This window comes from Myotis yumanensis, unplaced genomic scaffold (assembly GCF_028538775.1).
Source record: "Myotis yumanensis isolate MYYU_CA2020_CCGP unplaced genomic scaffold, mMyoYum1.0.hap1 SCAF_23, whole genome shotgun sequence".
Classification (NCBI taxonomy): Eukaryota; Metazoa; Chordata; class Mammalia; order Chiroptera; family Vespertilionidae; genus Myotis; species Myotis yumanensis.
In genome coordinates, this window is record NW_027223774.1 from 4101898 (window position 1) to 4118378 (window position 16481).

The 16481-nt window shown below is 53.4% G+C and overlaps 1 protein-coding gene across 3 annotated transcripts; it reads left to right on the forward strand.

The window, feature by feature from the left end:
* The first annotated feature begins 6487 nt into the window (after positions 1-6487).
* Positions 6488-16481, forward strand: LOC139000060 (leukocyte immunoglobulin-like receptor subfamily B member 3). Of its 3 annotated transcripts, none has more exons than XM_070402325.1 (15): positions 6488-6579; positions 6856-6939; positions 7045-7080; positions 7245-7529; positions 7675-7977; positions 8178-8474; positions 8731-9033; positions 10581-10868; positions 11022-11327; positions 11551-11832; positions 12134-12433; positions 14092-14208; positions 14716-14771; positions 15526-15687; positions 15770-16481. In XM_070402325.1, the coding sequence occupies exons 2-15, from the start codon at positions 6906-6908 to the stop codon at positions 15911-15913; spliced, it is 2913 nt and encodes a 970-aa protein (XP_070258426.1). In that variant the 5' UTR covers positions 6488-6579; positions 6856-6905; the 3' UTR covers positions 15914-16481. The 3 variants fall into 3 exon arrangements, with proteins under 3 accessions (XP_070258426.1, XP_070258427.1, XP_070258428.1); XM_070402326.1 differs by having other exon boundaries at positions 14719-14771; positions 15523-15687; XM_070402327.1 differs by having other exon boundaries at positions 14719-14771.

Consider the following 16481-nt stretch of genomic DNA (forward strand, 5'->3'; position numbering starts at 1 on the left):
TTAATTAAAAATGTATATGTGATTGTATTGTTGTTGATCTCTCTTTTGATATCTTCCAGGAATTTTTTTATGAATTTGGGTGCTCCTGCATTGGGTGCATATATGTTTACCAGGGTTATATCTTCTTGTTGTATTGATCCCTTTAGTATTATGAAGTGGCCTTCCTTATCTCTTGTTATGGCCTTCACTTTGAGGTCTATTTTGTCTGATATAAGTATTGCTACCCCAGCTTTCTTTTCCTTTCCATTTGCCTGAAAGATATTTTTCCATCCCTTCACTTTCAGTCCGTGTGAGTCCCTTCTAATGAGGTGGGTCTCTTCTTGACAGCAGATGTATGGGTCATGTTTTTTTATACATTCAACCACTCGATGTCTTTTGGTTGGAGCATTTAGTCCGTTTACGTTTAAAGTTATTATTGAAAGGTACTTGTTTGTAGCCATTTCTTTTTTTGTGTGTGGCTGTTTTCTTTCTGAGCTTTTAATTTCTTCTTTTTACACCAATCCCTTTAGCATTTCTTGCATGGCTGGCTTGGTGGTGATAAACTCCCTTAGCCTTTTTTTGTCTATGAAGCTTCTTATTTCCCCTTCAATTTTGAATGATAGCCTTGCTGGGTAGAGTATTCTTGGATTCAGTCCTTTGCTTTGCATCACTTTGTAAATTTCCGTCCATTCTTTTCTGGCCTGATGTGTTTCTGTTGAGAAATCATTTGATAATCTAATGGGAGATCCCTTGTATGTAACTTTCCGTCTCTCTCTTGCAGCCTTAAGATTCTCTCTTTGTCCTGAACATTTGCTATGGTGATTATGATGTGTCTTGGTGTAGGTCTTTTCGGGCTCACCTTGTTTGGGACTCTCTTGGCTTGTGTGACTTTTTTCTTCCCCACCTCAGGGAAGTTTTCTGATATTATTTCTTTGAATAGGTTTTCTAATCCTTGTTCATCTTTCTGTTGTTCTGGCACCCCTATTATTCGTATGTTGTTTTGTTTCATGTTGTCCCAAAGCTCCCTTAGGCTCTCCTCCTGTCTTTTAATTTTTTTCTCCAATTGCAGTACAGTTTGGGTGTGTTTTGCTTCCTTGTCTTCTAATTCACTAATTCAGTCCGCCGCTTCTCCTAGTCTACTGTTGAGACTTTCAATGGTGTTTTTAATTGCAGCTATATCGCTCTTCATTTCTTCTTGGTTCTTACATAATTTATTGATTTTTTTCATCTGTTTCTTCTTGCTTCTTGCATAAGTTGTTGATTTTTTCCTCCATCCGGTTTATGCACTCTAGGACCCTTATTCTGAATTCATTTTCTGTCATGTTGCATGCCTCTGTATCACTTAGCTGCTTTTCTGGCGAGGCCTCCTTTTATTTCCTTTGCTGGTTTCTTTGTCTACCCATGTTTGATCTCACTGACATATCTAGACATTGAGTCATTCAGTGGCTGCTCCCTGGGTAGCAGTGGCCCCTTGGGCTGTGGTTGCTCCTCGGGCGGTTGCGGTAGCAGCTGCTCCTCAGTTGGCAGCAGCTCCTCTGGTGGGTGCTGTTCACAGCTGTGGTGGCTCTTCTGGCTGGTAGGGGGAGACTTAACATACAGCTGCTGTTCCTCAGACAGAGGGTGTGGTGCTCAGGAGGCTGCTGTTGCTTGGATCTGCTGCGTTGATTTAAAGGCACAAAATACAACACAACAAGGCACCACGTACCAGGCACTGAACACAAGTATATTCACGATATTAATAACCCCAAATAAAGGTGACCACCCAAATTAAGAGAATTAGGGGATAAGGAAGAAAGAAAAGAAAAAGAGATAAGAGAAAAAAGAAAAGAAAAGAAAAGTAGGGGTAAAATGGGAGTGCAAAAATGAAATTGGGAAAAAGGAGGGGGGAAAAAAGAGAAAAAAGAGCAAAAAGAGAGAATGAAGTAGAAGAGGGAAAGAGACTATTTATATGAAGAGAAAACTCTGATAGAACCGCCACTAATCCCAACAAATTCCAGCAACGGCTCCCTGGAGATGAATGCAAACTAGAAACAACCAATAATATCAAGAGAGGCAAGGGAAAACAGAAGCACAAAAATAACCGGGGAGGGGAGGGGAAAAACCAGCAGAAAAAAATAGAATGAAAAAGCAAAACAACCTCACAACCAGTCCTAAAAACACACACACAGAGACACACAAAAAAACAAACAAACAGACAAAAACAATATACTCAACAATCAAGCAAACAGAAACAAAACAATAGAAAGATAAAAGAAGAGAAAAAAAAATTGGATAGTGAAGAAAGATAAGGGATATGTGTATAAGGATTTAGAGCAGTGGATTGGAAATAGGATATATAAGTGGGGTGAAATTTTGATAGGAGGTAAACAGAAGGAATAGGGAAAATCTAAAGCGGGAATAGGGTAAGAGAAACAGGACAACAAAAGGGAGAAAGTGAGGGAGAGGGTTTTAGCATAGAGGTAAAATTAAGGTAGGGAAAATTGATGCTAAAGGAACGATGAAAATAGAATGGAGAACACTAATCCCAAAATAAAATAAAGAGAAAATAAAATGGCACTTTAAAAAAATGGTAAAATGGTAGCAGTAATAATACTGGTTAAAAATAAAAAATGTAGTAATTAAAACGGTAAAATCAGGTGATGGAAAAAGAAGAAGAAAAAAATTGGTTTCTTAGTTAAAAGGTGAAAAAAGAAAAAAAAATTTGCAGTAGTGAAGGTCCTTCGGTTCTTCTACTCATCAGCCTGGCTCGCCTTAGTCCTGCCAGGTATTCAGGAGAGTGTTGAATTTCCCTGTGATACACTGCTCCTCTGTGTTGTAAAACACAGTCCTGATTTTAAAGCAGGCCGTATTTGTGTCCCAGACTGCCTTAATTTGTGTTTAGCTAAGAGTCAGTTTGTGGCTCAGCCTCTGGGTGGCAATGTTTTTGAGTTGGCCTCTGAGGCTATACAGCTTCTCTATCCAGTAGCAAGGGTTTATTTTCTCTATTGCACTTAAAACTGGTTTGGGGAGGTCAACTGTCCAGAGCTGGTTCTTTAATCGTTACCCTGCTCTGTGTTGTGGCTGGGATTGAAAAATCCCTCTATAGGCCAGACCCTGTTAACTCCCAGGGACTAATCAGATTATTTTAATCCTTCAGCTCATTCCAGAACACATTTTTCAGTGGCAGCTGTGGTCACCATTCCATTCCCAATAGCCATTACTCCATTCCCACCAGTCCCCACTCCATTCCCATCAGCCATCACTCCATTTCCATCAGTCCCCATTCCATTCCCATTAACCATCACTCCATTCCCATCAGCCACCACTGCATTCTTATCAGCAATCACTGCATTCCCATCAGCTAATGGAATCTGCCCTGCCTTGTGGCATCTACTCTCCTTAAGTTAGCATCTGACTGTGATGTGCCCAGCACTGCCCACCCTAAGGTGAGCCTCACACTCACACCTGGGCAGACGCCCATGCCCGGCTAGAATAAATTGAATTCGTTTCACTCATACACAGGGGATGTGGCTCAGTGCTGACCATGGGCTGGGTCTGTGGGCAAAGAGGCCCCAGTGCCCATATCTGAAGCATGTGGAGGGGACAACCCTGCTCCAACTTTCACCTTGAGTTCAGATGCCCTACCTGTATGTGGCAAACCTGGGTCCCTCTCCTGTCCACACGGAGGTGGGAAGCTCCACACTGATGACTTCTGGCTGTACCCAGGCACAGTAGCCACTCAACTTGGGTCCCTGTTATTTGTCCTGCTTCCCTCTCCATCTGGGGAACTTGCACTTCCCCTTTTGGGCACTGAGGATGGCCACATGTTTCAGAAACAGTGTGCATAGCCTTTCTCAGTATCAGGAGCAGATGGGGATATGTACGCGGGTATAGCATCCAATTCTTGCGGAGTTCTGAACAACACCACTCATGGCTCACCTCACAGGGCTTAGTCAGGTGTGGAACTAAACCAGGATGTCTCCCTCCAGGTCCCCGGGACACCGACCCTACAACCACTGTAAGGGGTTGGGTTCTTGACTATGTGCTGCATGAGAAGAAATTGAGCTTCAAGAAATTTTACATTGAGGGTGAAGGTCACACACCTAATGGACAATGGAGGCTTATTTGAATAAAAATCAGCCAAACTGGTCTGGCTCAGGGGTTGTGAATCAATCTATGTATGAACCAGAAGGTCGACGTTCTATTCTCAGTCAGGGCACATGCCCAGGTTGCGGGCTCCATCGCCCCATGTGGGGCGTGCAGGAGGCAGCCGGTCAGTGATTCTCCCTCATCATTGATGTTTCTGTCTCTCTCTCCCTATCCCTTCATCTCTGAAATAGACATATATTTTTTTAAATAATTAAATAAATAAATAAAGATCTGTTTTGTTCCCCAAATCAGAGCAATCACACACGGATTGTCACTGACTGTGAAGACAGGGGCCCAGGACGAGGAGGAGAGATCTTCCTGAAGAACAAAGTACTGAGAAGAGGAGGGACTCAGAGGCGAGTTCCCAGGCCCCTGGGGTGGATGCTGTTGCAAGAAAGGGGAGTGACCAGTGGCTGGGATAAGAAGAGACCCACACTGTGGGGCCAGAGGGGGAGACTGGTTTCCTTCCCTTATTTCCCTGCATTTCCCTCTGTGCTCATTGTCACAGGGACATCATGCTGAGCTGCACAGTTGGAGGGTGAGTGTGTCCCTGCTGATCTGAGCTCTGCAGCCACAGGGACCCACATCTTCCTGAAGCGTCTCCAGGGTCCGGGTGGCACTGTCCATGGTGAGGGCCACAGAGAGGTGCTGATGGACAGGCTGAGGAGGAAGGAGTCCCTGTGGGGGAGGCTCTGCATGGTCACCTACCTACAAAGGCATCTCAGGAGGCCCCGGGTCTATTTCCTGATCCTTCATGGAAATGAGAGCTGAACATCTGGGAGACGCTGTTCCCCTTCGTGTGCGGCTGCTGAGGTGACAACCCTGAGGCAGGGAGGGCCAGCCTCCTGGTGCCTGTATCTCTCCATCCTGATGGCACCTTAGCCTCCTCCATCAACAGCCAGAAGGAGACAAGAGACACCATGACCCCCACCCTCAGGGCCACGCTCTGCCCTGGTGCAATGTGAGGATTTATTTTCCAAGACGGCCTCTGGAATAAATAGAAAATCTGAAGCATTGTGGAACCAGTCAAAATGTCATCTGAAAAGTGAAATCATCGCACACAGGTAACTCCAGGCCCATACAGTAGCAGCGAGGTCTTCTAAACAATCCTGAGACATTGGACTCTGGGGACACAGACACTGTGGCAGAGCAAACACATTTAGAGAGGCGAGACGAACGTCTGAGAGGGATGTTTCTAGTCAAAATGCACACTTAGGGTTTCAACCTATAATTAGATGCAGAAAACTTTTAAAAATGGAAGAAGAGCCTGACCACGATGGCTCAGAGGTTGAGTGTCTACCTATGAACCAGGAGGTCATGGTTCAATTCCCAGTCAGAGAATGTGCCTGGGTTGCGGGCTTCATCCCCAGTGTGGGGTGTGCAAGAGGCAGCTGATCAGTGATTCTTTCTCATCATTGATGTTTCTCTCTCTCCTTCCCATTTCCTCTCTGAAATAAATAAAGTGTGTGTGTGTGTGTGTGTGTGTGTGTGTGTCTGTGTGTGTGTGTGTTTTCAAACTTGTTGGGGAGGAAAAGGAAGAAGAAAAGTATGAGTGGCACTTCCGCTGCTAGATGTGGGGCCTGCTGGGAGCAGGACTCCAACGAGCACTAATATGTGTGGAAGCTGTGGTTCGGACCAGCTCTGCCGGTTGCAGGCGGGGTCTCGGAGGGCAGAGGGAGCTCACAGCTGCCTTTAAAGCTGAAGGTGTGTGCACATGAGATGAACCTGTACTCTGTCTGGGCAAGAGATGGGCTCCGTGTACAAAGCAAAGAGCAGCACAGTGACTCCTGGTGGCAAATGGCACAAATCCACAGTCACCTGGGGAGAGGGAGCCCGTGCTCATGGGGAGAGTGGACGGTTCGTGCCAAATTCCAGAGCAACTGTCCTACTAAGACCATTGGGCACCAAGTCTGTGTCATGTTGTAACCCTCCAGGAGTTAAACTCATTGAAAAGTAAGTAAGAGTGGGTGCTCTCTTGTAAAAAATGTAAGACAACACCTGACTGAGACATTACTGCTCAGTTGAAACAGGAAGCAGGTGGGACACAAGTATTTAAATAAATGGGGGTTTTCTCAACATATCAAAGCTCTAGACCAAATGTCAGGTTCTTAATGTCTAGGACAAGCCATGGTCCCAGGAGGACAGCTCTGCCCCAGGAACAAGGGGCCCCGAGGGGGAAAATGACCCTGAGGCTGTTCCCAGGAAGGAGGGGCTGGAGGCTGTGGCTGAGAAAAAGGGAAGTTCATGAAGAAACATGTGATAGAAAGAAAACCCAGATTCTGGGGCCACAGAAGGGACCTGTTTCCTTCCCTTATTTCCCTGCATTTCCCTCTGTGCTCACTGTCACAGGGACATAAGCTCTGAGCTGCACAGGGAGAGGGTGAACGTGTCCCTGCTGATCTGAGCTCTGCAGGCCACAGGCACCCACGTCTTCCTGAAGCGTCTCCAGGGACCGGGTGACACTGTCCCATGGTGAGGACCACAGGGAGGTGCTGAAGGACGGGCTGAGGAGGAAGGAGACCCCGTGGGGGAGGCTCTGACAGGGGAGGACGTGTCCTGGGTCACCTCACCTGCAAGGGGCGTCCCAGGAGGCTCTGGGTCTATTTCCTGCTTCACCATGAAAATGACAGCCAGGGTGCTAGAGAGGCTGTGCCCTCGCCTTCAGGCTGCTGATGTGAGAGCCCAGTGACAGACAGGACCAGCCTCCAACTGACCACCACCCATGCGTCTGTCTGTCCATCCTACTAGCACTGTGCCCTCCTCTATCTGCTCAGCTGTGGTCACAGGGAGAAGACACTATGACCTCCACTCTCACAGTCCTGCTCTTCCTCGGTGAGATGGCAGCGGGGAGTGAGGAGGGGACCCTGGTCTGTCAGGACCCCAGGACTCAGGAGGCTGAGGGTTCAGGGCAAATCTCTCACAGGGACTCTCTTCCAGGACTGAGTGTGGGCCTCAGGACCCCAGGGCAGGCAGGTGAGTCTGTCCCCAGGTGTCCCAGATCCTGCTCGTCAAGGGCCACCCTCAAGGCAGGTTGGGAAGGAGTGCAGATATGTCTGACCAATGTGGGGCATCTGGGACTGAGAGAATTGGAACCAGGGGTGGGAATGTCCTGTAACCCAGCCTCTGATTCCTTCCAGGAACCCTGTTCAAGCCCACCATCAGGGCTGAGCCAGGCCCTGTGATCCCCTGGGGGAGCTCCGTGAACATCTCCTGTCAGGGGACCCCAGGGGCACAGGAGTACCGTCTGGAGAAAGAGGGAAGCCCAGCACCATGGAAAACACAGAAGCCACAGGAGCCCGGGGACAGGGTCAACGTCTTTATCACACACATGACAGAGCATGATGCTGGGAGATATGAATGTCACTACCTCAGCTCCAAAACCTGGTCAGAGCGCAGTGACCCCATGGAGCTGGTGGTGACAGGTGAGAGGACACTCAGGGGTCCCAGCCTCTGGCTCTGCCCTCAGGAAGGGGGTCTGCACTCAGGGTGTCTCCCTCTCACAGCTCAGCCCTGGGGGACATGAGAGAGGTATCAGTCCATTTAACACGCTGCCTCCTCCTCTCCTAGGATCCTCCAGAAAACCCAGCCTCTCAGCCCTGCCCAGCCCTGTGGTGACCTCAGGAGGGAACGTGACCCTCCAGTGTGGCTCAGGGCAGGGATTTGACAGGTTCATTCTGACTAAGGAAGGAGATGACAGCATCTCCCGCACCTTGGATTCACAGACACAGCCCAGTGGGTGGACCCAGGCCCTGTTCCCTGTGGGCCCCGTGACCCCCAGCCACAGGTGGATGTTCAGATGCTATGGCTGCTACAGGGACGTACCCCAGGTGTGCTCACCACTTAGTGACCCCCTGGAGCTCCTGGTCCCAGGTAAGTCCCATTATTGCCCCATCCATGGATTGAGGGGCCAGATACATTATGGGCATCTTTGCTGTGAGGAGAGCCCCATGTAAGAGGGTGAGGGGAGCACAGGGGCTCCTGGGCCAGAGACACAGAGACATGGGGGCCGGCCTAAGAGAAGGGAGTCTATGGGAGGAGCAGGCCCTGTAATTCATGTCTGGTCTCCCCAGGTGAGTCTGGGAAGCCCTCCCTCCTGAGCCAGCAGGGCCCCATCGTGGCCTCTGGACAAGGCCTGACCCTCCAGTGTCGCTCTGATGTCGGCTATGACAGATTCGCTCTGCACAAGGAGGGGGGATGGGACCTCCCCCAGAGCCTTGTCCTGCAGCCCCAGGCTGGGCTCTCTCAGGCCCACTTCCCCCTGGGCATTACCAATGGCTCCCACGGGGGCCGGTACAGATGCTACGGTGGATACAACCTCTCCTCTGAGTGGTCAGCCCCCAGTGACCCCCTGGACATCCTGGTGGCAGGTGAGGAGCCAGTGGGTTCAGTCAGGGACCCTGACTCTGCACAGGCCCTGTTGGGGGTCTCAGGGGGGGAGACCAGAATGAAAGTGCAGGCCCCAGGGAGGGAGAGAGACAGAGAACGACGGTGGGTGGGAGGGAAGATGGAGAAACCCAGAGAGACAGAAACAGGCAGAGAGGAGGGTCCTCAGAGAGAGACCTGGTGACTCTCAGGGCAGAACAAGGTGGGTGGGCAGCCCTCACCCTCCCTCCCTCTCTCTAGGACACCTGCCTGACACACCCTCCCTCTCGGTGCAGCCAGGCCCCAGGGTGGCCTCAGGAGTGAACGTGACCCTGCTGTGTCAGTCACAGAGCCCGAGGGACATGTTCCTTCTGTCCAAGGAGGGGGCAGCCGATGCCCCCCTGCGTCTGAGATCAAAGCCCGGAGCTCAGCAGTCCCAGGCAGAGTTCTCCATGAGTCCTGTGACCTCAGCCCACGGGGGCACCTACAGGTGCTACAGCTCACACAGCTCCTCCCCCTTACTGCTGTCACTCCCCAGTGAGCCCCTGGCACTTCTGGTCTCAGGTGAGGGCCCCTGACCCTGTGTTCTGAGCTGTCAGCTCAGGGTCCCATCCCCAGAACAATCATGGGATGAAAGGGAGGGAGGGGCTCCAGGGAGGGTCACCCAGAGGAGATCTGCACCTCAGACTCCCCTCTCCTCCTCTCCACTTCTCCCCCTTACCTGGTCCAGAAGGTGCCAGGTGGGCGGTGGGAGGGACTTTGTGAGGACTCTGTTTGAGGGGGCCTCCAGGGTCAGCCCCAGACTCTCACTCTCTTCTAGTCTTTCCCAGAACCCCTAGGACCCAACCCCCCTCCCACGGGGTCTCCTTTGCCCACAGGGAGACAGCTACCATGGGCAGATCTGAGTCTGAGGACCTAATTCCACCCATGCACTAAGGGCAGGCTGTGTCCTAAGACTTCTAGGAGCTGGGGACAGATTTCAGGGAACCACAGGCCCCAGGGGTTCTGAGGATCAATCTCCCCCACCCAGGGAGTCAGGCCCACAGAGAGGAAGTGGGGTCTCCATGGGGAGGTGGTGGGTGCCTCTATGGGGACAGGGGCTGAGCCATGTGATGGTTCTGGATCCTCTGAAGTCTCTCTTGGACACGCCCTTCCCCAGCCTCGGCTTCCATGTCTGCACATGTTAAAACAGTGAATCATGGCCCAGATATTACATTTCCTGTCTGTTCTGGCCCTGACCTTCTGGGAGAGGGGCCTCACAGGGAAGGTCCCAGAACGTGATGTTATGGGGCCTGTCCCCTCTGTCTCAGTGACAGTGACACTGTACTGGGAGGGGCAGGCAGGAGAAGGGTCCAGGCACCCAGTCCTACCCCTCAGCTCAGGCTCAGCTCAGAGGAGGGAACAGGGTGGTTCAGCCCTGGCTCAGCTCCTGGCTCTGCTACTCCTGCTGTGGGGCTGGCGGTCCCTTCTCTCCTCTGAGTGTCCGGTTCCTGTCTGCTCATCCCTGGTCCCATCCTGCTCACAGGCTGCTGGGAGATGAGGTGACATGACGGCCTCACAGAGTTCAGGAAGGCAGAGCCCCAGCCCAGCCGGACCTTCCCATGGGGTGTCAGGGCCCTGTGGTTGGACATGGCCTGGGAGAGACTCAGAGTCCACCCCTAACCCTGCCCCTCCTGTCCCTGCTGTGCTTGGGGCGCGTAATGAGGAAGGACCCTCAGATCCAGATGAGATGTGGACAGGCCCCTGCAGAGGAGTCCAGAGCTCAGAGCTGGTGTCCCCCTAGGGGGCAGCATGAAGACAGCACAGGGAACCATCAGTCCCGGATTCCAGTCCCAGTCCTGTCCCTTCAAGGCTGAGTGACTTGGAGCACGTGATTAACTTCTCTGAGCCTCAGTGAAGTGGGTGGTGGGGTCAGCAGTCCCTGGTGCATGACTGCTGTGAGGTGAGAGGAGATGACCCTGCCCACACACCCCTGCCAGCTCCTCTCAGTCCCCTGGGTGTCACTGACCTTGTTGCCTCGCACGGTGCTCATTAAATGGCATCACTGGCTCATTCATGACGTCATGAGGGTAAAGAACCCTCCTGACCTTTCTTGTCTGATTCCTTTCCAGGAGTCGTCCCCAAACCCTCCATCTGGGCTGACCCAGGCCCCATCGTCACCAACAGGGGCTCTGTGACCATCTGGTGTCAGGGGTCTCTGCAGGCTAGTGCCTATGTTCTGTATAAAGAGAGGGGCTCTGAGCCCGTGGATACGAGGATCCCACAGGACTCCAGGAACAAGGCCGGTTTCCTCATTGGAGCCACGACCTCACACCATGCAGGGCTGTACCAGTGTGCATATTACACCACTGGGGACATACTCTCAGAGCGGAGTGACCGCCTGCTCCTGGTGGTGACAGGTAAGAAAGACAAGGGGTCCCCTCCCCACTGTGGGCTCCAGGTCACAGGCAGAGGGAATACAGTGTGGCCTCAGGGGACCCCACCCCTCAGAGCACACACCTGGGGCACGTTGGTGACGGTCCCTTTAACACAGACCCTTTCTCCTCCTTCAGGGCTGGATGGTGCACCCTCCCTCTCAGCCCAGCCAAGCCCTGTGGTGGCCTCAGGAGGGAACGTGTCCCTCTCCTGTAGCTCCCGGTCCACATTGGGCACTTTCCATCTGCTGAAGGAGGGAGGGGCTGACCCGCCCCGACACATGGAAGCAGAAGCCAGGATGCATGCTAGGAGGTGGCAGACCATCTTCCCTCTGGGCCCCGTGAGCCCCTCCCATGGGGGGACCTACAGATGCTTCAGATCTAACAGCTCCTACCCCAATGTGTGGTCACAGCCCAGTGACCCTCTGCACATCGAGGTCACAGGTGAGGGACAGACTCCGGTGCACCCCCATCTGTTTCCTGGACCCAAATACCTGATCTAAACTGTGTGCCCAGCCGAGCCCTGGGCTCATGGGTGTCAGTGACAGTGGCCTCTTGGGGACCGACCCACGGGTGTGAGGCTTCGGGAAGGACATGTGAGACCTCTCACTGCAGCCCAGAGGGCGATGTGGAGTGTCCCCTGGCTGCCACTCTCCCCTCCTCCCAGGTGTGCACAGGGCGCCCACCCTCTCGGCCCAGCCAGGCTCGCTGGTGCTGCCTGGACACAGCCTGACCCTCCAGTGCCACGCGGAGGCCGGCTTTGACACATTCGCTCTGACCAAGGACGAGGGGCTCACACCCCCTCAGCGCCTCAATGGGCAGCACAGCCCCCACTTCCCACTGGGCCATGTGAACCACACCCACGGGGGCCGCTACCGATGCTACAGTGGACACAGCCTCTCCTCTGTGTGGTCGGCCCCCAGCGCCCCCCTGGACATCCTGGTGGCAGGTAAGGAGCCAGCCCTGCCCCTGTCCTGAGGGTCTGCTCAGGGCTCTGGGCCCAGGGTCACCTGGGGGTGATGGGGTCCAGGAGAGGGGCCTGGAGCAGAGGCTGAGCTGGGCAGAGGTCTTGGGGAGGGTGTGAGAAAGGGGGTGAGGGTCATGGAGATAAAAGACACCCCCCGGGGGACTGAGAGGAGCTGAGAGGGATCATAGACAGAGTCTCTGGAGAAGCACAAGGTCCCTGAGCTCAGGCTCAAGGGCGTGAGGGGAGTGTGGCTCTCTACACATCACAACCTTCCTCCCACCAGGAATGTACAGGAAACCCTCCCTCTCAGCCCATCCGGGACCCTCAGTGCCCAGGGGAGTGAATGTGACCCTGCAGTGTGGGTCTGAGATCTGGTTGGACACCTTCCACCTGCACAGGGAGGGGTCACTGGACCCTCCCCAGCACCTTCATCTGCAGAACACGTCTGCACCCTCTCAGGCCACCTTCACCCTCAGTCCTGTGACCTCAGGCAACGAGGGGACCTACAGGTGCTATGGCTCAAACAGCACCTCCCCCTACCTGCTGTCACACCCCAGTGACCCCCTGAAAGTGGTGGTCTCAGGTGAGGAGCCCCAGCCCCACCCCTGTCAGTTCAGGGCCCTGTTCCCAGGGAATCTTGGCTGTAATGGGTGTGATGGGGTCACAGAAGGAGGGTCCCCCAGAGGGAACTCTCACCCCCAGAGGGATGGAAAGAGCCAGAGCCGTTCCCATCCCTGCCTCATCCCCATCCTCCTCCCTGAGGTCCAGACATGCTCCTGTGGGCAGAGGGAGGCTGGAGAGAATGGGGCTGACCAGGAGAAAGGCCAGAGGCACCCATCCGGACCCTCCAGTTCCCAGACCTGTGGCCTCAGCCAGAGACCAAGACTAGAGTGTGACCAGCAGAGGCCAGATTCCCAGAGAGAGCAGGACCCCCTGCTGGGGCTTGGCCTGTCTCCCAGGAGGGGGGGGGGGGCTCTGCGGGGGGCGGTCGGAGATGCTGGGGACCACCAGGGGAGGAGCAGCCCTAAACCCTTGCCTCCCATCCTGATTGAGGAACCTCTGAGGATTGGTCCCCCAACGGGAAGTCAGGCCCACAGAGGACTAAGAGAGGGTCTGGGGGGAGGTGGTGGGTGGGAGGAGCTCAGTGTTGGTCTTGGCTCAGCCACTTCCTGGGTAATGGCCTGAGGAAAGTTCCTCCTCCTCACTGGGACCAAGTTCTCCAAAGGCTGCTAGGGCACTGTGTGTGCAAGTGTGTGTGTGTGTGTGTGTGTGTGTGTGTGTGTGTGTGTGTTGGGGACTCAGGTGGTGTCTGAGTCTCCTCCACAGCCTTCCAAGGAGCAGCCGCTGCATCAGGAGGAGAAGCCTCAGCCCTGGTTCAAATCCCAGCTCTGCTCCTTCCCGCCTGTGGGACCTTGGACAAGTCTGTTCCTCTGAGTCCTGGTCTATGGGCTGTGGGTCAGGTTCCCACCTCCCTCAGGGAAGGCCCTCAGCACACAGCCCGGCCCAGTTAGATCTCAGGAAGGACCCAACCCTCCCTCCTGCCCTTCCCGGAGGCGTCCCACGTGCACAGGCCCCACTGTGGGTTTGGTTCAGGCTGCAGAGTGTGACAGGAATCTGGGCTGGGATGGAGAAGGGTGGGTCTACCTGCAGGTACAGGGACAGCATGAATAATAATAATAGTAATAACAATAATAGTAATAATGCCTTGACCATTTCTGCTCCGTGAGTTAGAGAATCAGCCCTCGGACTAAAGGGTTACAGGTTCAGTCCCTGGTGAAGGGCACATACTTTAGCTGCAGATTTAATCCCTCACCCTGGTCAGGGCACATGCAAGAGGCAACCAGTCAATTTGTCTCTCTTACATCAATGTTTCTTGCCACCCCCCCCCCACCTCTTCCCCTCTCCCCTTTCCCTGACTTCCACTCTCTCTCTAAAGATCAATGGAAAAAATATCACTGGGTGAGAATTTAAACAATAATAATAGTAACAACAACACACAGGGATCCCCCTGTCCCAGGTTCCAGTCCCAGCCCTGCCCTGCCCAGGCTGGGTGACCTGGGGCACATTATTAACCTCTCTGAGCCTCAGTGAAATGGGTAGCAGGGTCAGCAATCCCTTCACAACTTCATGACTGTTGTGAAGTTAGAAGAGATGAATGACAGACCCCAGCATGTGCCTCACACACAGTAGGTGCTCACTGATTACGTCATTGGCTCAGTCATGAAATCATTTGTGTTCAAGATCCCGAAGGGAACCTGATCATCCTGATCGGGGTCTCGGTGGCCCTCATCCTGCTGCTCTCCCTCCTTCTCTTCCTCTTCCTCCGCTTCCGGCGTCAGAGCAAAGGCAGCACATCGGGTGAGTAGGGGTGACCTGGGTCACAGGAGGGGGCTCAGAGCACCTGCCACAGGAAAACCAAACAGCTGGAGAAGGTCAGCTGAGTGGATTTCTCCAGAACCTCAAATCAGAAAATGTGGAGCCCAGCTGGTTTGGCTCAGTCGATAGAGCGTCGGCCTGCCCCAAAGGCCCCAGGCTTTCACTGACCTAGCCCCCCCCCCACCCCTGTCCCTAACACTCCTGTCTCCTCCCCTAGCTGCAGCCCAGCTGCTAATGCCCAACAGGAGCCCCTCTGTGAGAGGAAGAGACAGCTGCCCTGGGGGAGAGGGCACAGGGATTTCAGAGGATGATTGGGGAGGGGAGGGGAGGGGCTGGGAGGGTGTGGGTCACCATGGGAAGGACTGAGACCCACACTGTGTGACCTGGTGCCTCACCTCACCCTGGGTTAGTAGCCCATCTGGAAGCAGGTGGGGTCTGCTGCCCTGAGATCTTCAGGACCTTCCAGGAGACACCCCCATTCTTCCACAGCAGATGCTGCCATGAAGGACCCCCAACCTGGGAAGAGCCTGGAGCTGGACCCTCGGGTGAGACCCTTGCTCCTGTCCAGGCCACCAAGGACCTTCTGTTGCCCAGTTTAATCCAATGGACCCTTCCCTGTCCCACCTCACCTGCTTATCAGCAGCGTCCACACTGACCTCCCCTCTGGGCCCCCAGGTCATCCTGCTGTCACTCACTCCTCCTGGTTTCCTTGTGACCCCATGGCCTCTACTACATGGTCCCCTTTGCCGGCCCCTCGTCCTCTGTCTGACCTTGTGCAGTCCCAGGTCTCAGGAGGAGGCAGGAATGAGTGACTCACCCACAGGCCCCCTCAATCCCCTTCATTCATTCACCCAGCAGATGTGACAGGGCTGTTTCCTGGCTCTATTTAGGGCCCATGGTGCAGCCCTGAGCCACATTGTCTCCACACGCCTTGAGCTCCCCTGTGGGTGAGGGAGCCAGTATGCAAACAAGCAGACAGTGTCCCAGAGAGCAAATTGCTGTGAAGGAACATAAAGCAAGAAGAGGGGATAGAGTGCATGGTGAGGGGACAGGGAAAGAGCGGGTGCAAAGGTCCTGAGGCAGGGCATGCTTCTTCAGGAGGATGAGCCATGAGGCTGGAGCCCAGTGAGCAAGAGAGAGCGGGTTAGGATAAGAGTCAGAACCATAGAAGCATCCAGAGGCCCCAGGGCTCGGGAAGGCCCTGCAGATTCCACCAGGAGAGGGACCTCATCTATTTAAAGTGTAAATCATCTCTCTGGCAACATGTGGATACTTGACAGGAGGCACTGTCTCCAGCAGAACAGTCAGGATGAAGACCCCCAGGGAGTGACGTACGCCCAGGTGAAACACTCAAGACCAAGACCCAGGCAGCGAATGGCCACCTCTCCTTCCTCCCTGTCGGAGGAATTGCTGGACACAAAGGGCAGACAAGCAGAAGAGAACAGACAGATGGACAGTCAGGTGAGTCCCATTCTCTGCAGACCTCCAGGTTTCCCCAACCCCAACCAAGTGTCATCCCTCTCTCTCTCTCCCCCTGCTCCAGGCTGCACCTGATCACCTCCAGGATGTGACCTACGCCCAGCTGAACCTCTTGGCCCTTAGACGGCAGACAAATGCACCACCTTCCTCCTCATCAGAGGAGCCCCCAGAAGAGCCCAGCTTGTACGCTACTCTAGCCATCCACTAGCCCAGGAAGGACCCAGACCCAATACTTCAGGGAGGGGGCCTGCAAGGACCCCAGAAGGCATGGGTACTTCCCCCATGGACCCTCAGCTAGTGACCCCAGCCGGCCTGGAGACCAGACATGCTCCCCCGGCAGCTCCTGGCACCCTCTGGGAGTCACCTGGTTCTATAAGCAATATGCCTAAACTTTAGAATCAAAGCAAGACTTCTCAATAATCAATGTGTGAACTTAGAACAAAACAGAAGTGAGAGAATGCTTTAAGTGACTGATAATGTAAATATCACACAGCAAACCTATGAAGTGGAACATAGGAACAACCTAAGTGTCCTTGAACCGATAATTGGATAAAGATGTGGTAACTATACAAACAGAATATTTCTCAGCCATAAAACATGAAATACTGCCATTACCACAACATGGATGGATCTGCAGAGTATCACGCTAAGTGAACAAAGTCAGAAAGAAAAGGACAAGAACCATATGATTTCACTCATGTGGGTGAAATATGAACCTGAAGTGCCATGTATGTTAAATACATTGAATCTGTAATTAAAACTTTCCTGCAGCCCTA

Coding starts and splice junctions, on each gene's coding strand:
- LOC139000060 (XM_070402325.1), top strand. CDS start 6,906: ATGACCTCCACTCTCACAGTCCTGCTCTTCCTCG. Junction 7,530..7,674: donor CATGGAGCTGGTGGTGACAG/GTGAGAGGACAC, acceptor CTCCTCTCCTAG/GATCCTCCAGAAAACCCAGC. Junction 15,688..15,769: donor ACAGACAGATGGACAGTCAG/GTGAGTCCCATT, acceptor CCCCTGCTCCAG/GCTGCACCTGATCACCTCCA.